Source organism: Myxocyprinus asiaticus, chromosome 23 (genome assembly GCF_019703515.2).
Source record: "Myxocyprinus asiaticus isolate MX2 ecotype Aquarium Trade chromosome 23, UBuf_Myxa_2, whole genome shotgun sequence".
Lineage (NCBI taxonomy): Eukaryota > Metazoa > Chordata > Actinopteri > Cypriniformes > Catostomidae > Myxocyprinus > Myxocyprinus asiaticus.
The window spans coordinates 13,322,529-13,343,559 of NC_059366.1; the positions used below are offsets into that span (position 1 = coordinate 13,322,529).

A 21,031-nucleotide genomic window follows, 5' to 3' on the forward strand; every position below is an offset into this window, starting at 1 on the left:
AATCAAACACAAAATGCAATGTGCTAAACTGCTGTAAGTAGACGTGTCCACTTACAGTAAGTCTACCATAGTTTATCTAGTTTAAGGAATTACAGTATACAGTGGTCCCAAAAAGTATTTAGAAACTGATGCTACATTTAAAAATGCATGCATGTCATGATAAAATAACAAACCAAGTGACAAATAAGTTTATAAAAAGTACAGTATATTGTATAGAATTTATTTATTTATTTACTTATTTATTTTCTGAGAAAATGTCTAGCATCATTTGTTTGCATGTGCCACTTGCTTTTTTAGTGTGGCTCAAATATTTTCAGGGCCATCTTGTTGTTACAATTTGAAGTAAACAACCTAAAAGTACTCTCATTACATTGGTTGTCCTGTATATCCTCAGTCCCTCTGTAAAAAGGAGGTCTCAGGGTATCCTATGAGAAGCTGTATTTATGACATGCTGTTAAAGAATATTTACAATGTACAAGATCGAAGATACTGCCATATTTCATATTCACATATTAAGTGATAATACTGTACAAAGTATTTTTCATATTAGAGTTTTCTGTTTGAATTGTTAAAATACAGCTTCTTAAAAATAAGACACTATAGAGAGTTAAAGTGCAAGAAAACCAAACAGACAGAAAGACGGACATGACAAAAAGGACACGTTATGAGACAGTTACCGGAAAGCCAGCTCGTCCAGGTGGACCCTGAAAAAGGGGTGAGAGAAATGGGTACAGAATAAAGAAAGAACCGGTGAACATGACTGATTAAGAAGAATCCAATACCTGCCAAGCCATAATAAAATGTACTAGCATTCAGCAAGTCTGCTTTTAGAATGAATTGATTTCATTAATGCAAATGATAATATTGAATGCAACTTTATAGAGCAAATGTGATCTGACATTACATTTCATTGTGGCAAGGCTGAAAGGTAGCAGTGCGCAAACGCTCCAAAGAAGCATTCCGCAAATGCAAACAACATCAATGCTTTTACAACAGAATTTTCTTTGGGCCCCTGAAAATCTTTTTTTTTATAACATGACATGCTTGTTTAATTTAAAGGCAATTCAGTTTATTCAAATAGGTTACTTACAGTGGTGTAGTAGTGTCTGAAGAGGTGGGCATACTGTGAATTTATGAAATTGTTTTATTTGTGTACTATAATGTGCTTTTCTGTGTAAAGTGTAATTGTTTTCCTACTTAAAAATATAAATTGAAATGATTTGATAACACAAGAAAAAGGCACCACCGACAGTCTGTGTCTAGAGAGCATTTTATGGGACAAATGACAGCCATGCAACTCTGTGTGGTGCAAACGTATAGGTTCTTTGAGCTTGTTATCTGTTAGCCAATCGGCTTGCTCACCTGTGACATGTTAAGACAATCGGCTTGCACGGTGTAAGCTGATTGGTCCTTTGACATGTAATCGGGTAGCCGGTTTCACTGAAGTGCTCTGTAACTTTTTTCTCTTGAAAATGGTATTTGCTAGTTTTTTTCTCAAGAAAATGCTATTTGCTCAGGTGGTTGCTGGGGCTTTTTCTTCATTCAGCTTACACTGTAAGGTCTGTTTTAGGGATGTGCACAGTTACCATTTTTAACAGTCAGTTAACCATGAGGTTTCACAATAGTTAATAGTTTTTTTGTCGGAAGTCGGTACGCGGGAATAAAGAATGTTAATTGCAATGCTAATAAAGTGCACAGTGAGCTATGAGCCTAAAATAGCACACTACATAGATCATCAAATGATAAAATCTCACATTAAAGTCAAACAAAAATAATCAAACTTTCACTACCTGTATATGTGCTCTGCCGGGGCAGGTTCACATTTCTGTAAGGCAGTGAAGCCTCATCGGGGTGTTTTGATTTTTAAATGGTTTAAAATCTATGAAAAACAAACAAATGAATGCGTATATAAAAATTACAGTTCTTTTTAACTTTACTTGGTGTCTAAAAATGTTGCTGAAAGACAAAACAGTGAGATTCAGCGCAAGAGTCAAAGACATCCGTCCAGCGTGTGTAAACAGTATATAGAAAAACAATTCAGACACACACAAAAGCATGTTTGAACAGACCCTAACTCTCCCTATACTTGAAAAACTGACCAAAACCTGGCCAGAAAACCCTTGTCGAGTTCAGGTCAGGTTGAAGACCTCTATTGCATGTCTAGAATAACAGAAAAGTGATTTTGGTATTCGAATACTGACACGTTGAATGGTTAACCGAATGTCGACCATTGGTGCACATCCCTACTCAGAACACTTCCGGTTCTGATATTCCCAACGTGCTGTGATATCCTCAAAACTTGATGCCCACTGATAGTGCTTACACGAGTCAGTAAAGACATTGAAGTCTCTAAAATCATGTATTACTTCATCTGTGGATGGGCACAGGACATTACACATTTACCAGTGGGAAAGAACAATCAAGAACACCGAATTATTGCCACCACAAAAGGTGTGTTGCCCACAAAAATGCATTGTAGAACACGCTAAGTATTAAATTATACAGCTAAATGTTTCTTTTTAAAGATGTGTGTAAAACTTTATTTAGGCAAATGCTATGTACAAATAAATACATAGAAGATGTTACTGGGTCTGGGCTATGTATATGTTTACCATGGTCAAACATTTCATTTGAAATATCACTTTTATCTGTTTCTTAGGTTCAACGCCCGCCATGGGATTCCCCTCCATTGTAATGTGCTGTAGACTGTTTTATTATGTACATATTTAACATATTTGCTGTACGCTGGATGCAGAGTTACACTTAAATACACACTGTTTATTTAGAAGTGCACCAGTGAAGTGTGTTGGAAACAATGAAAGATTGTTAATAGGATCTATAGGTTGAGAAATCACATGCACAAATGTGGAAGAGCAGTGTTGTATGGTATGTGGGAGTTGGTCGCAGCTGTATAGGTGTTTATGAGCAGCAGTGTGCAAAGCAAGGAACAGATTTCAACTGGTTGTCACACTGTATGCTGAGAGATCAGGAGTGACTGTGATTGAGCTGTCCTCATGTGCATGAGAAAGATCTGGAGTGTGTATGGTGAGGCTGGTGTATATGAGTGAGTTGGTCCACATGTGGCGTGTGTGTATGAATGTGTTGATGAATATGTAGCAGGTCTGTGGTGCAGGCCCAGGTGTTGAGAGGGAACAGACCCCAGAGGTCTGCAGAGTGCTGCTCTCGCTGGCCCAAAGGAGCGACTGGTAAGTTCAAGGGTCACCCACCGGAAGAACACTTCATTTAAGATCCACAGTAGCAGGGAACATTTGGCTCTCATTTATTCCACAGCACTGCTGGCTAAATGAGGAGGCTCCCCAGAGGGAAACAGAGGTGACTGCTTCCCTAGAGCCCAGCATTGCATGGATAAGAGATGTTCAGTACACAGAGGGCACTTACAGATCACATGCAGCACAAACACTAAATGCTGAGTTCATCAAGCACATATCCAGGGAAAACTAGGGATTTACTCTATGTGTGCTGCTCTTTTAAACACTATAATTTTAAAACGTCTGTTTATCTCAATCTTAATTTATCAGGAAATAACACATTTGTTAATATGAGAATTAAATTGATCCAATGTCCAGTGATTTATGATTGTGATTCATATTGTTGGAATATAATGGATGTAAAATAAAGGATGCTGGAATAAATGTACAGTAGTGTAAATGGAAGCAGCCATAAGCTCCATTTGAAATATTCAGCTTTTATCGACTTGTAAAAGTGCAACATTTTTACATTTGGATGAATCTCACGAAACATGTTAAGAACACGTCCAGGTCATATTTCACACCAAGTCTAAAGAAAGTAATACTATTTTTCTTTCTTGCGTTATGAAGCCTATTTTAGGACCATTAAAGGAATGTTCCAGGTTCATACAAGTTAAGCTCAATTGACAGCGTTTGTGGCATTATGTTGATTACCACAAATTAATTTTCTTAAAAAAAAAAAAAACATAAATCTTGGTTCTAGTGAGACTTTCAAAAGTATAGCCAAAAGACATAAAGGATATGTGTGTAAACATGATTTTAGTGTGACAAAATCACTTACAAACCATTTCACTGTAAAGTTCTAACCAATAACCATGACGATGTAATGTCAACAAACTCTAACCCCCCTAAAATGACTGTAAAAATGTTGATTTAAACAACTTTACAACTCAAATAATACATGAGTTTTAACAGAAGAATTAATGCAAGTGCTTTTATAGAATTATAAGCTTCACATTTCTGTGTTTATACCCTCCAAAAATGGGCCCCATTCACTTTTATTATAAGTGCTTCAATGTAACCTTGATTTTTGCTTTTTTTTTAAGAAAAGGAGGGACGAGTCAAAATAAATTTTTGTGGTAATCAATATTATGCCACAAATGCTGTCGATTGAGCTTAACTTGTATTGAACCTGTAACATTCCTTTAAGATTATTTTTTTTAGTTTGCATTGAATTGCATTGTTTCCCATTATTTTCATGTCAATTCAGCGCATTCATTACCATTATGTGAGCAATCTAAATCTCTTTGAAGTAATGCAAAAATGTTGATATATTCTTTAAATTGTAAAGATTAATTTCTTTATGTTAAAAATATTTTCCTTGTTTTTTCCTTATAATATGTGGTGAAACATGACCTGTTCTCATGTTTTATTAGATTCACCCATTTAGGTATGTGTTTGAGACTGACCATTGCAAAGTTCCACCAGAGCGCACTCTTTTAGTGGTGTTGTTTTCAACACAAACTTACGGTGGTAAGCTTTCTGTCAATGTAAAATGTTTCCTGTCACTACTAATTGTTAAAGGCTGGATTGGACTGTACCTGTGCCTCCAAAAAAAGGGCAAAAGTCAATGCCCTTGTGAGGTGACCTGTGAAGAATTATGTATTTAAACTTCTAAAGGTATTCACTTTCAGTGAACAGGAACGGGCCAATTTGGTGAAGTTGTACAGTTTCAATCACTTCAGTAAGAGTGTTACCTTAGCATACTTTTTGGAATAATCTATACCCCACAGTCCCCCCTCCTCTAAGAGCTGTCATAGGTCACTATAATGGGTCGGCACTGAACGACATGCTAAGAACATTGATCATGCACCATGGTTGCCAGACTCCCTCCTTCCACTACTGAAAACAAACACTGTTGTTAAAGTCATACTGACACTGATTGCCAGTAAATCATTAAACCTGTTTAAGGAGACCAACATGATTAATGAGATTTGCTAACCTTCTTACTTGAGTTACAGTTAGAAATGAGATGTTATTTTTTTTGTGATTTTTCTTTCCTGTGGGCAATGTTTGTCTATGGCTGCTCTTATTTCATTAATCTCTGGAGCTCGACCTTCTCCCTCTTACCACAGGGACACAGCTGTCCAACCGCACCTAATTTTATACTTTTCTCTTTCATCCTCTCCTCTATTTTTCTTTTGCCCTTCTTTCCATGGTATCATTCGTCAACACCACCCCTCAAAAGATATATTAAACTGAACAAGTTGTATCTACCAATGCTGTGTTCATTTTTTACTTATTCTCATGATGTTTTAAACCCCTCTGACTTTCTTTCTTCCATGGAACACAAAAGGGGATGTTGAGCAAAATGTTAGCCTCAGTCACCATTCACTTTCATTGTATGGAAGATGCAATGAAAGTGAATGGTTATTGAGACTAACATTCTGCCTAACATTTCCTTTTGTGTTCCACGGATGAAAGAAAGTCAAAGGGGTTTGAAACAAAACATAATTGTGAGTAAATTATGGCATAATTATCATTTATGGTTAAACACAATACGCAAGCTCTTCTTCCGACCAAGGTTTGGATGTATAAACATGAAGGAAGTCACGGAAGTTTCATTTATGTGAATTAAATCATGTAATCAGCACTCAATCAGCATGGGAGTTAGAGTAAATATTAGGGGACTCAAGAAAGAAAAATTCACACTTTAAAAACACGCACAGATACACAGAAAGCCACAGAGTTTGGGGTCACATTACCACAATCCAGTCAACAAAGGCATCACGTCTACTTACGGGAGGTCCTGCAACAAAAACAGAGAGAAGGAGATATCAGTCATTTAAAAAAACAAACAAATCAAAAACAAACAAAAAAATCTTAGTTGGACCACTTTTGGACCATGTGCATATTACATCAAACATTTGACCCCAACTGAAATTAGCTCGCCAAGACTGAAGGAAAACAGTGAGGTCTGAATTTCCATAGTCTAACCAGACACCGAAATGGGTTTGCTGCCTGTTCCGCTCAACTGAAGCCAGATTGAATTTACAAATACAACAACTGATGAATCAGCCTCTGATTCTCTTTGCCGTGACTCTTACCGTGACAATCTGCGAGGAAGATTAGAGCTCACACACAGGTAGTTTTATGAAGTGCGTCATAGCGACGGTTCGGTACATTAATAAAGCGTTACAAAAGTGTTCATAATTTAGCAGATCACAGCACTTTAAAGCTCTCTTAAAGCTGCTTGAATCTGGCACAAGTGAGGGACCACTGAGAATGGAGTGGGAGAATGAGCCATGCCACTGGAAGATTGCCTACACAGATAAGTCACACACCTCCAAACCCTAAGGACACAAGGCCCCCACCCAGACATTACTTCAAGCATCTAGACACACACACGATGTCCCGTTCCTTCATAACCAAAGCTGAATCTCACACCTTCAGAAGCTGCATAATTCATAGTGGAAAAAAGATTTAACATTGTTAGTTAGTCAGACAAAAAGTGAACACTTTTTTTGTATTATCTGTAATGATTTTGGGCAAAAATCTGCAGAATTCAGAATGGATTTAAACATGCAAAATGTGTTAAATTGAGTATTACTCTCAGCTGCATAATTATAAAATAAGCTATTTGAAGGTGATGTAATTATTTTTGAACACTTTCTCCTATCTCAGTTTAATATGCAGAGACAAAGCTGATTCCCTCGAAGTGTAAACACTGTGTCGATTTCAAAACATTGCACCGTTTGTTTGAGAATCCCAACCAGTATGACACAGCAACATTGGCCAATATGAGTTTGGGGTTGGACTATCAGTTTGTATCAGTCAAAGGCAGACAAGGGGAGTGTTTATTTTTATTGTATTCTTTTTTTTTTTGCAGTGGAGTGCAACAGACTGGTTGTGGAAGTAAAAATCCCATTCATTTTCTCGATAGACTAATTTATTTTTATTGATAACTTATAAACCTTTAAAGACAGATCTTACTGTGAGCTCTGAGGTTGTTAATCAATGGTATATACCATTTCAAGGATGTAAACAATAACAAATGAATTAGAACTCTACTGGCATTGGAGCACTACCGGTATCATTACTGGATCCTTTAAATAAGGCTCTGAGTTAAAAAAAAATTCTCAAAGAACATCAAACTTTTACCTGAAGCGACTTATCCAGACGTGTTGTTGATACTGAGCATCTACGTGATTGTATCATATATGCTTATAATTATTTCCTCAGCGGAGAAATCAGATTATAATCAATGAAGCCCGTTCAATGAAACTGTGTATGTGACCTGCGGACAAGGTTTTTTTTTTTTTGTGTTCCTAATTTGCAAGTTGTTTTGGATAAAAGCGTCTGCTAAATGACTAAATGTAACAGTGAATTCCTTACACAGCTGAGCAGTCTATAGTCACTTTAAGAGCTCTGCCTATTAAACTTACAATTAGTTGGAAAAATTGTGTTCACCTAACAGAGTGTGCTACAGTTGTTAGTACTGCACGTGTCCAGCCGTCTCGCTTCACTGCAGTGGTTCATGCGTCCATTTGCTGTTGATTTTTCGAAGATCTAAACACTTTAATTTGTGTTAGTTCCAGGCATCCAGGGAACATCCAGCCACCAAACAACATGGTCCACATTTTAATAATGACATTTTTTGACAATCATGTAAACTTTAGTAACATTAATCATGTTAAAGTCACTATGACTGAAACACCTCCCGCTGTTGTGTTGAATGAGTTTGACAACTAGCAGGAAATGTACAAGGAACAAAAATGTCACTTCCTTAAACCGATGAATAGTCCTTGAAATGGTCTATATGCGTCTGTTGAAGCCATCAGTCCATGCTATTTCAAATTCACCTTATAAAAATCATGTTTTATAGTGGAATTTCTGGTGCAGAAATACACTACCCATGAATCCTGAACTGAAAGCTCCACCAATCAGAATCGTGGCAAACAAACTACAGCAAAAAAGCTCAGAAGCGACCAGGAGTTGGTCTCCTATAAACTCTAAATAGGAGTATAGGAGTTGGTCTCCTATACACTATAAATCTACTTAAAGTATATATTCGTATATATCTGAATATTTTGCAATAAATGTAAATAATATAGTGTTTCTAAACTTAAAATAATAATTGTCATTTTATAATAAATATATAACTACATAATAACTAACATAATAACTTTAAATCAACATTTACATATTTTTCCATCAATTTTAATGCGATTACGTCATTAATTTTTTTCTGATTTTCAATTATTATTTGTTTTTTGTTTGAAATTTAAGTTTGTAATGTTGTGATTCACCTCAGAGCTGGTTGGTGTGATTCATGGCTTAGAATTATTTTATAAAGGATTTTATGAAATCCCTATTAAAAAAATGAATGGGAAAAATACTTCCGGAACCAAGACGGCTAAAAGAGGGTGGGCACTATTGTGCTGTATTCTGTTTGGTTACGCTCATGGTGCAGAAATTAGACACTTCAACTTTAATAAATAAACATGCAAGGAGTGGGCATGTGTAGAACTTTGTGAATGACAGACGTTCAAATTCAGCAGAAATCTGCAGCACTTTCTGTGGACTTCTGCGTTTTACATATTTCATGGTTTAATGTGGGTCTACAGGTTAGATGCATTCTAGTAATGGATTTGGTTCTCAGTATGGGTTGAGAGAGATATCAAAGCATTAAACAAACAATGATGCAAGTTACTTCAGAATTAGTTCTGAAAGCCATATGTTAGGTATTGTAAAAAGCATGAGGCTCAAATATTTGCATCCTCTTTAACATACCTTTCTTAAGACAGAATCGATCACATCGGAACTGAGATTCATTGAACATAGATTCAATAATAATAATAATAATAATAATAATAATAATAATAATAATAATAATCATAATAGCTCTATGATGGAATAAAAGACTCTACAGGAAAATCACTGATGACAAATATTTTCCTCTTATGTCACATAAAATCATCCAAAACTTCTCCTCTAGGGCTTATTATGTCTGCTCTTCTGGACAAATGTGCAAGAACAAACTGATCCATCAGACGAATTTGTTATGGAAAAAATGAACGATCTGACCAGAACCATGAGAGTTCTTTCCAGGCCTTTCTCATCCAAGAACCTTTTGTTCTCTATAGAGTTTGAAAATGTTACACCTCTCTCTTTTATAGCTGGAAACTAAAAGGAGTAACAGTATAAACCTTTAAATTGGTAAGAACTATCTAATGGATTGAGGAAAGAACAAAGGCCACTTTTAAATAATAATTTACTGTTGGAGAAAAGTCTCAAGCAAATATGATCTAGAGTCATCAAAGAGAAGATATACATTTGGATTGAGTATACGGATGACTCCTCAAAGCTAGCCGTGAGTCAGACTAGTGCATGAACAATGGCAGCTTCAAGCAATGCTGCAGTCACACCAGTGACAAACCTTTCCTATGGGCCCGTCATTATTCTTTCCTTTACTCTTTTTAGAAGCCTATATTTTCTTAGAAATCAGAGCCAGCATTTATCAAAGCTGCTGCTGAGACAGCAGGCCCTATTTTAGACCTGAAAGCAGAAATTTGTCAAAAAAAAAAAAAACTAGCAAACAACACACAAAATATGTGTGGTCACACAAGAATGGATCTCTGAACATTCCAGGTCTTTGCCACTTCATCATTAATGGTCTCATGTAACCTCAGGTATTCCAGAGAGCCATGCAATATTGATGGATTTTACCCCAAACATCTTCCGGTGTTTTGCCCAAAGAGTTCTGATGTATTGATGCTACCTTATTTGCACTAGGACTCAATTTTATCTCAATTCATTCTGTAAAGGGCTAGCATCTCTGGATACTTGATGATCTTCATGGAGGACAGTTTGTTTTCATGCTTCAATTAACAACTTTGGATTGTGCATAGCAGCTTATATAGACAATAGCAGTCTGTAGATTTGGCAGGCACAGGTATATGCATACTGAAAACCTACCTGGATCCCCTTCACGGCCTTTCTTTCCCCTCAAACCAGGTGATCCTGATTGAGAAACAACCTACAATTAGTTCCAGAGTCATATTTATCTATTCACTGACTGTAGCAACCAGAGGTGGGTAGTAATACACTACATTTACTCCGTTACATTTACTTGAGTAACGTTTAGGAAAAATGTTTACTTTTAGAGTAGGTTTAAAAGTGGGTACGTTTTGCTCTCACTCAAGTAAATTTCTAATGAACTTTTTGTACTTTTACTTCGTTACAATGGGCAGCGTTCCTGTCATTACGTTACTGGGATTAATTTTAGTTAATGTGTAATTTATTAAGAGATTACTGAATGGGACTTTTACAACAGCGGAAGTTCACATAGCTGCTCACGCTGTCACTTAAGCCGAGTCCATCACTGCTGCAGCATCATGCTCTTCTAACTAAGTGAAACACTTTCTTCGCTCTACATAGTGAAAAAGAATAGTTTCGTCATTCAATGCCTTAATTTAACACCAAGACAAGCGGATACTTCAAGATTAAAATCTCAGCTTCAACTTAAGGCAGCACTTGAAGGTAAGTCGTGTCTCTAATGACAAAGTGGGCTTTTCTGTGACATGGTGATGGTCATGTTTAGGGTGATTCTGTAAATATGGGCTCTTGTGAAATCAGTTTTTAAGTGTATATTTTTAAATCAATGCAACAAGATATCAGTGTGCTTTGTCCCACATGTCATGAGCAAGTCCATACAATGCAGGTAAATGAGTGGCAACATTTTAAAGCTAAAAGAAATCACATAATAGGTAATAGGTATATAATAGGTGTGGGTGAGAAACACATCACTTTCACATTCTTTTTCTTGTGTTTTTGGTGATTCACATTCTTCTCTGCATATCGCCCCATGCTGGGCTGCGAGAAGAATTTCAAGCAAAAAATGACAAATATTGATTTGTTTCTCACCCACACCTATCATATTACTTCTGAAGATATGGATTTAACTACTAGAGTCGTATGGATTACTTTTATGGTGCTTGCATTTGCTTTTTGGAGCATGCAATTTTAGCATCCATACACTTGCATTGTACTGACCTACAGAGCTGAAATATTCTTCTAAAAATCTTAATTTGTGTTCTGCAGAAGAAATGAAGTCATACACATCTGGGATGGCATGAAGGTGAGTAAATGATGAGAGAATTTTAATTTTTGGGCGAACTACCCCTTTAAAGTGATAGCTGAGCCATAATTTAATATTCTGTCATCATTTCCCTGCCCTCCCTGTGACCTTCTGTATTCTGTGGAACCCAAAAGATGTTAGACAGAATGTTATGGACTGACAGTCTCAGTCAGCATTCACTTTCAAAATATGAAAAAAAAAAAAAAAAAAAAACACATTAACTGAAAGTAAATGGTGACCAAAGCTAACATTCTGTCTAAAATCTCCTTATTGTATTTGCATGGAAGAAAGAAAGTAATACGGGTTTGGAACAACATGAAGGTGAAAGATGACAGAATTTCCATTAATAATAATAATAATAATAACTCTGTAATACATGTTAAATGTGTATAATGTAGTGAAATATAGGGAGTTAACATCCATTATGTCATTTGTGAAAGTAACAAGTTACTCACTATTTAAGTACTCTTTTAATTGGATACTTTCTTACTCAAGTAATTCTTTATTTTAGCACTTTTACTTCTACTTGAGTAAAAAAAAAAAATGTTAAGTAATTTTTGGCTACTCTACCCACCTCTGGAAGCAACAGCTCCACACCACGGCAAAGACTTACTCTGCTTTGATTTATATTACTCAGTGTTGTATAAAGTATCCATTTGTCATACTTGAGTAAAAGTAAAGATTCCTTCATGGAAATTGATTCAAGTAAAAGTTAAATTAGCTCATGAGAAAATGGCTTAAGTAAAAGTATTAAAGTAACTGATATTAAATGTACTTATCAAAAGTACAGGTAAATTGCATAAATTACGGAACAGTTCATTAAATCCATGGCAACTTATTTGATTGGTGGTGGTCATCATTTACTCGCCCTCATGCCATCCCAAATGTGTTTGACTTTCTTTCATCTGCAGAACGCAAACAAAGATTTTAGAAGAATATTTCAGCTATATAAGTTAATTCAATGCAAGCGAATGGTGGCCAGATATTTCAAGCTATAAAAAGCACATTAAGGGAGCATAAAGTTATCCATACTACTACAGTGGTTAAATCCACGTCTTCTGAAGCGATTCAGTTGGTTTTGGGTGAAAACAAACCAAACTGTAACTCATTTTCACTGTATATCTTGCCACTGCAATCTCTAGGCACGATCATGATTTCAAGCTTGATTTCACTTTCTAGTGCTTGATGCATGTGCAGAGCCCTAGGTGGCACTATAGGAAGTGTAATTGAACTTGAAATGCTGATCGCCAAGAAGACTGCTAACATCAAGATTTATAGTTGAAAAAGGAGTTATATTTTGGTCTGTTCTCACCCAAAAACCAATTGGATCCATTCAGAAGACACTGTCTTATGGATTACTCTTATGCTGCTTTTATGTGCTTTTTGGAGGTTCAAAGGTCTGGCCACCATTCACTTACATTGAATTGACCTACATAACAGCAATATTTTTCTGAAAATCTTTTTTTGATGTTTAAAGTCATACAAATCTTGGATCTAATGAGGGTGAGAAAATTATGAGAGAATTTTCATTTTTTAAACGAACCATCCCTTTAATGGCAAATTCAAGTCACATCAGAATGATCATATTTATGGGATTATGGGGCCAATAAGCAACCACCCAGCAACCACCCAGAACACCCTGGCAACTGCATAGCAATGTGCTGAAACACAGTTAAAACAACTTAACAGCATAGCAACAACCTGACAACCACCTAGAACACGTTGTCAGCTGCATAGCAATGCGCAAAAAACACAGAAAACAACTTTATGACAATCTAAACATTGGATAAATCTCTCTGCAGTTGCTGTAATTAAAGGAAAAAATCAGGCTAAAAATTCCCCACCAAACAGTCATGCCAGGCAGCTGTAGCAAGAAGCAGATAACGTGTTATAAACCGTGCCTGTTCAGCCAGCTAAAGCACTAGGATGAGTAGACATTTGGGTAGATGGTGTTCTGGGTGTGGAGGTCCAAAGAGCCACGAAGTGAAAGTTGAAACCGAGCACACAGACACATGGAAGCATGTGTTCTGATTCCTGATGCATTCTGGACTCACAACCACTTCCTGCTCAACAGACAACCTTCGTCCAAAGACACATTAAGCTGTGGCTTCAAAAATACCCCTGTGATGATGCCCAGGGGACTGTAGTTGTAAAACTGTGCATGTGTGTGTATGTTTACGTGAGAGAGCATGCGGTTTGCATGTGGTGCCAGTGGATATGCATATGGCTTACACACAACAAACAACACCGAACTGTAAACACAAGGAACATTTAATGATTTCATTAAATATTTAGGCTGTGCTATGCCAGTTAAAGTATTAATATCATGCAGTGCAATATAAAGCTAAGTAGTGTCCGCATATCACAGCCACCTGTTACCGTCCTTATGCAAGAGGGCTGGAAAGTGATAGGAAATGGAGATCTTCATGTTGCCTGCTGACATGCAGGCACCCGAGCCACCAGCCCCACCTCTTTTCATAGTTCTCAACCCTGAATATTAAAGTATGACGACCCAAATAGATTCACAATATTAGGTATCACTTTCAAAACGAAAAAAGAAAAACTTCTCTGGTATAGGAAGCACATTTAGAAACCCTTACAGAAAAGTACTGTGGTGGTACCATACAGTGATTGGTATATACAGTATATATATAGGGGCTGCAACGCTACATGTGTCCGTGCTGAACTGAACGGATACAGGGCCTTCGGTATGGTATACGCAGTCACACGAATTATTACATATCTTAGCATGTGAGCACCAATATTAAACAACATATAACAAACAACACAAACCGTGTAGACCTAAAATGAAAAAAGATTGCGGAGCAACACGGGATCGCACGGAACCAAAACTTAACAGAACAGAGCACTTCATGGTAGACAAGAAACTGTGGATCAGATAAATGCATGTGAAGTTTATACTAGCTAGCTGACTATTTTCCCAACTGTGATGGAACTAAAAATATAAACATGTCAGACTTAAATAAGTCCGAGACTGAAGACCCACCGCCGTCTCTAAAATCTGTTGTTTGGGAGCATTATGGTTTCACAGTAAACTACAGTAATACTGGGCAATGAGTAGTGAACAGGACAAAGGATGTGTGTAGGCTCTGTTTCACCGAAGTCAGATATGTAGGAAACACATCTAACATGATGACTCATTTGCGGCGACATCATTCACATGTGTCATAGAGTTTACGGGAGCAAAGCAAACAGACTGTACAAGCTAGTCTCGCAATGGGGTTGCAAGATCAGACAGAGCTAAAGCAATAACGAACGCCATAGGAGTATTTATTGCTCCAGATATGTGACCATACTCAGTCGTCGAGAACACAGGATATAAACATCTGCTTAACGTGCTTCAGCCCCGTTATAAAGTTCCTACACAAAAGCATTTCAGCAATTCTGTAGTGTCTGCTCTAAACAAGCACGTGCTGTAATTGTCCACAAATTGCCCTCTCCTCTAATAATGTGAACATTCAGATTTTTCTGAAAAACAAATTTGAAAATTGAGTGATAAGTACAAGTGGTGAGCTGAAACACAAAGGACACAGAAATCTGCACTGTTAATGTCTTAATTTTGTTACAATTATTATAATTGCACTTTTTTTAACTTTTATTATTATTTATGTTTTTATACAATGTGCATATAAGAGGCTCTTAAGTTCCCCTTCTGTCACTCACTCGACGTTGTGTCGATGTAGTGACACTAGGGGTCACCCTTGGGAGCCCCAAACACCTCAGATCTTTGAGAAAAGGCCAATGAGAATTGGCAAGTTGAATTTGCATGCCACTCCCCTGGACATACGGGTATAAAAGGAGCTGGCTCGTAACCACTCATTCAGATTTTTTCTTCAGAGCCGAGCGGTTGTACTATCAGTGAGCTGAATACTACTGCTGTTCCATTCACCTCTTAAGAAGCGTATGCTGTTGGATATATGGCGCATTTCCAGCGGCTTTCTCTCCTTCTGCATGACGAGTGCAGATTTCGCCCCTGGGAGCTTCGACAGCGCTAAAAGTGTGTACATTCCTGCTAAAGAGTATATTTTCTCTATTAGAGCACACACATTGATGTTGAACGTCTTTTTAAAGATGCGTCTTTATAAAGATGCCTTTCCGTCTTTTTGTGATTCCTGGATGCGGTCGCTATCTCTCCACTTCCGGTGGCCACAGGCGCTGCCATATGTGTCTGGGCAGTGATCACACTGAGGCAGCGTTCGTGGATGGTTCATGTTCTCATTGCGAGAATATGACCATGACAACATTGCATCGCGGCTTTCCTTCCGGGGGAAAGCCACTCTAGCTGCCCACCGCGCCTCGCCTTTTACCTCTGGGTAAATGGAGTCAACAGCGACTGAGGTCGCTGCGGGCCACTCACATCCCGGGCAACCTCAACGCCACAGCGGATGTGCTGTCGCGGCAGGTGACACTCAGGGGAGAGTGGAGACTCCACCCCCAGGTGGTCTAGCTGATTTGGAGTCGGTTCGGCAAAGCACAAGTAGACCTATTTGCCTCCCGAGAAACCTCTCACTGCCCACTCTGGTATTCTCCAACAGGGGCACCCCTTGGCCCAGACGCACTGGCACACAGCTGGCCCCGGGGGCTGCGCAAGTATGTGTTCCCCCAGTGAGCCTACTTGCACAGACCCTGTGCAAGATCAGGGAGGACGAGGAGCAGGCCACCCTCGTGGCCCCGTATTGGCCCACCCAGACTTGGTTCTCAGACCTCACACTCCTCACGACAGCCTCTCCCTGGCGAATTCCCCTGAGGAAGGACCTTCTTTCTCAGGGACGGGGCACCATCTGGCACCCGTGCCAGACCTCTGGAACCTCCACGTCTGGCCCTTGGACGGGATGCGGAAGACCTAAGTGGCTTACCACCAGCAGTGGTAGACACGACCACTCAGGCCAGAGCTCCCTCCACGAGGCAGCTTTATACCCTGAAGTGGCTTCGGTTCATGAATTGGTGTTCTTACGAGCTGAAGACCCTCAGAGGTGCGCAGTCGGGTCAGTGCTTTCCTTCCTGCAGGAAAGGCTGGAGGAACGGCTGTCCCCCTCCTCCTTCAAGGTGTATTTGGCCGCCATAGCGGCACACCACGATACAGTGGACGTTAAGTCCTTAGGGAAGCATGACCTGATCATCAGGTTCCTGAGAGGTGCCCGGAGGCTGAATCCTCCTAAGCCACGCCTGTTCCCCTCATGGGATCTCTCCGTGGTCCTCCTGGACCTTCGCGGAGCCCCCTTTGAGCCGCTAGAGTCAGTCGAGTTGAAAGCCCTCTCCTTGAAGATGGCCCTCCTGATTGCGCTCACCTCCATCAAGAGGGTCGGGGACCTGCAAGCGTTCTCTGTCAGCGATACCTGCCTGGAGTTCGGTCTGGGTGACTCTCACATAATCCTGAGACCCCAGCCGGGCTATATGCCCAAGGTTCCCACAACCCCCTTCAGGGATCAGGTGGTGAACCTGCAAGCGCTGCCCCAGGAAGAGGCAGACCCAGCCCTGTCGTTGCTGTGTCCAGTGCATATTTTGCACATCTACTTGGATCGCACGCAGAGCTTTAGACACTCTGAGCAGCTCTTTGTCTGCTTTGGCGGACAGCAGAAAGGGAACGCTGTCTCCAAACAGAGGCTTGCCCACTGGATCGTGGATGCCATCGCTATGGCATACCAGGCCCGGACCGTGCCCGCCCCTTCGGGAATAAAAGCACACTCCACAAGGAGTCTGGCATCCTCGTGGGCACTGGGCCATAGCACCTCTCTAGCAGATATCTGCAGGGCAGCGGGCTGGGCGACACCCAATACCTTCACAAGATTTTACAATCTCCGGGTTGAGCCAGTTTTGTCCCGTGTTCTTTCAGGTACGAACAGGTACGTTCGGGAATACGGACAGCTGGCCGGGTGTATCGCTTGCGTATAGCGCCTTTCCCCTCCAAAGAGGCAAAGAGGTGTACTTCTTTTCCCTGGCGAGGCCTGCTTCCATACTAGATATGTCTCTTCCCCCCCCAGGGATGTGGGGAACTATATGACATTTTTGGGGGCATTGGGGGAGGCTACGTACAGACCGGTGCACCTGCTACTACGCATGCAGCAGCTTGTTTGCACCTGCACCGGCAGTCCACGTAACACGGTTCAGCTAGTTGTAGCGTTTTGTATAGGGACCCCTAGTGTCACTACATCAACACAACATCGAGTGAGTGACAGAAGGGGAACATCTCGGTTACTGTCGTAACTTCCATTCCCTGATGGAGGGAACGAGACGTTGTGTCACCCCTACCACAACGCTGTACTACCTGCTGAAATGGCCGGGACCCTGTCTCGGCTCCTCAGCACAAAACCTGAATGAGTGGTTGCGAGCCAGCTCCTTTTATACCCGTATGTCTGGGGGAGTGGCATGCAAATTCCACTCGCCAATTCTCAGGTGTTTGGGGCTCCCAAGGGCGACAGTAACATAGACGTTTTGTATTGTAATTTTGTTTAAGAAATATTTATAGTGCAGTCATGTATAAATGTGCCTTCACAATTTGTTTTCCCTGCTGTACCGAACCGTGAATTTTGTGTACCGTTGCAGCCCGAATATATATATAATATTTTTTTAGTATATCTGATTTTTTTTTTTTGTTTGTTTTTTTTTTTTTTTAGTTAAAAAGTTTTTTTCCAGTTTCAAATTTTTTTCAGTTGTATTTCTCAATAGATTCTTATCAGTATAATACATATTTATTTATTTTTGCTTTTAAATCAGCATGAATTAATGGCCTTCATTTTTTCTGTTACACTTACAACAAGGTAACAAACAAACTAAGTGTAACAAACAGAATAAGGTTGTATTTGTTAACATTAGTAAATGCATTAGGTATTATGAACTAACAATTAACAATATTTATTTACAGCATTTATTAATCTTGGTTAATGTTAATTTATGTAAATACAATTGTTCTTTTATAGTTCATGTTAGTTCATCATTCATTATATAGTTGACCCTTGCCTTAATGTATTACACGGTGTTCTTATTGTATTGACTTGTTTACCAAAAAGCTATTTAAATGCCGATTTGGACAGAATTCACAAAAATTACAGTTTAAGACTTGAAGCAGGTGTTTGAAACCATTATGCCAATATACAAAACTACTGTTAGAGTACACAAGAAATTGTCTAATTGGACTTCAAAACCTTATCGTTACTGAGATATAACCCTTAACACAACTAGCCCTTTTCTACCCTATAATTTAACACCATTTTAATTATGTTTAGATAAGTATGTCACATCAATCACCTATATACACTGAGCTACACAAGGTGTCTGTCAGTCAGTATCAGAATTTGATGTCCTTGACATCTTTGGCTGCAGTAGAACCTTTGCACTACTGTCACCTGAAGATGGACAACGCCTTCCCTACACCTTTTGAAATCTGGATAAATCCCTGCACACATTTCATGACTTTTCACAACTGTTATATATAACCATGTCAAAGGTAAGTTCACTTGGTCTCAAAATAAAAATACTGTTATGTGGCAATTCAAGAGGACTGAGGAGATTAGTTGACATCCTTGAGAAAGGGATATGTTGCTCTGTGCAACTCCAGTCTCCCAAGGGAACCAATAAACCTTCAACAAAGGCCCTATCAAGTTCTGATAGGTCCACAAAAATTTCAAGCCCAGATAAGTGTACAGTCCATCATGCACCCCAACCCGTGCTTAAACCGGTACGATCCAGATGACTGACGTCTCCAAAGAGAGTGCAGACGAACTGCAGTGTGTCTACTATTGTCTGCCCAGTGATGACAGTTGACCCATTCACAACGATTCCTCGCCGCTTTGTTGGCTCGTTAAACTCCAGTCACAGTTTGAGAAAGGATCACAGCACAAGTCATTTTTCATTCTCACTCTTGGCTGCTGCTTTTTAACCTCATACCACGAGAAATTGGGACTCAGATGCGTCAGAAGGCTCTGTTGAAACAGTTTGGTGAATGCTTGACTACAATTGCACATACTGGTGTAATAAAAACCCTCTAACGCGTGTACAAGAGTCTTATATACAAAGTAGAGCATTTTTCTAATAAAAATAAGAAACAAAGGAGAGGCACAACATTAAAAGGCTGGGGAAATAATTTTGCTAGCTTTCTTAAGGGCACGCGGTTTTCTGCCAAGTCAACATACGACCTAACACTCTCTTCGCCTGGACAATTGTAGCATTCCCAGAAAGTCGGAATGAGGATGAATGGTGCAGAGCTATTATTCTCATGCTAAGATGCAGCTAGGTGGAGAAATATTTTCGCAAACAATCCTTGGAGCGGATAAAAAGTGTGCCGCTACGCCCGAGATTAAATAATTGCTGTAAGCCACTTATAGGGGATGACAACAAAGATGCTTTTGTGACAGTGCCAGAAAACCACTTTTACTCTGACTACCATTATTCTACCAAATTGCTCTCAGGAGGAAAAAAATATACATAAAAAATCTGAGTCTGTGAAGTGGCGAGTTGGAGTGCCACATAAATCTTTTTGCAGTGGCTATTTTCACATTCTAAACTTAAGAGTTGATTTAGATGGCCATCAATTGCAATTTGGTCACAAAGAAATTAATCTATAATTTGAAATCTGAGAAACATCCAATAGAGGCACTACCATAGACCACCCTGCTGAAAAGAGCATGAATTTACAGGATGGTTTATGCTGGTTTAATGTTGTAATTCTATATAAATTCTACATCACCAGAATCGTGTATTCTTTCAACATGATCACACGGGAAGTTGGCATGTCATTTCCGAGAGTTTCAGTACCCTGGGATCGGCCACATTATGCCGACTCACCAACAAGCAGCATCTCCTCAGACATTTTTGTATCACCTCCAGTATGTTTACCTTCCGCCGTGGCACAACTGGAAGCATGTTGCGTCAGCCACATTGGAGACCCTGGTTCAGATCCCATGTTGAAACCAGGAAATATTCACGCTTGCATAATCTGTAACGAGAGCGATTCAGAGGTTGCATTTTCTCCTCTAATATAAAGTATTTACTCCACTGATGGTTAGGTTTAGTGTTTGCAAAGTACAGTATGCATTCCTTTTTACTGTATTACAGCCTGTACAGCTGAAAATAACTTGCTTCACTTTTGACACCCCTCCGTGGACATTTCACCCAGAAAATGGAGCTCGCACGTGCCCATTCACTCATCAAAACTTACTGATTTGGCCACTGGGGGCAGTGTTTTGCATTTCAGTAAACACAGACCGATTTTAGCTAAAGAAAAGTCAACCTACTGTTTCCGATTTCACTGTGAGATCACTTCTTTGTGGAATCACCATATTCAAAAAGAAGCAAAGAGGTAGTGTAGGGCGGTAAGGACGTGCAAGGGGGTATTTGGTTTAAATAGAATTTGCCTTATTCCATCTTTAATTGGCCAATTTGCTGGTCTGAATTGAGCTCTATTGACTTTTCACTCAGGTTAACGTGGCTGGCTTTTATTTGCTCTGAACTTTTGTTGGGTCCTGCACAATGAATCAGAGTTACCAAAAGACAAAGCCAGCAGGACAAGCATTTGACTTCATTAGTAAAAACAGGAGGGACTTGAAGCATCAGGAATCTCAACGGAACAACAGAAAGACACTTTTTTTATCCACACCCATCGGAAAATCCTGTTACTGGCCCTGAGGTCGTCTTATCTTTCACAAATAAAATGCAGATTAAAAAG

General features: G+C 39.3%; 2 protein-coding genes across 2 annotated transcripts in view; both read right to left on the reverse strand.

The window, feature by feature from the left end:
• LOC127413495 (collagen alpha-1(XIII) chain-like) overlaps window positions 1-1,113 on the reverse strand; it is an 86,607-nt gene extending 85,494 nt beyond the window's left edge. Inside the window, exon 1 of the mRNA XM_051650678.1 lies at window positions 678-1,113. Within this exon, the coding sequence (XP_051506638.1) occupies window positions 678-758 (81 nt within the window). The 5' untranslated portion in view covers window positions 759-1,113. The remainder of the gene's footprint in view (window positions 1-677) is intronic.
• Window positions 1,114-5,894: 4,781 nt separating this feature from the next.
• Window positions 5,895-21,031, reverse strand: part of LOC127413500 (collagen alpha-1(XXIII) chain-like) — an 86,639-nt gene continuing 71,502 nt past the window's right edge. The window contains exons 3-4 of the mRNA XM_051650685.1: window positions 10,188-10,232; window positions 5,895-6,018 (exon numbers count right to left, since the gene is read on the reverse strand). Coding sequence (XP_051506645.1) covers window positions 5,966-6,018; window positions 10,188-10,232 — 98 coding nt within the window. The 3' untranslated portion in view covers window positions 5,895-5,965. The remainder of the gene's footprint in view (window positions 6,019-10,187; window positions 10,233-21,031) is intronic.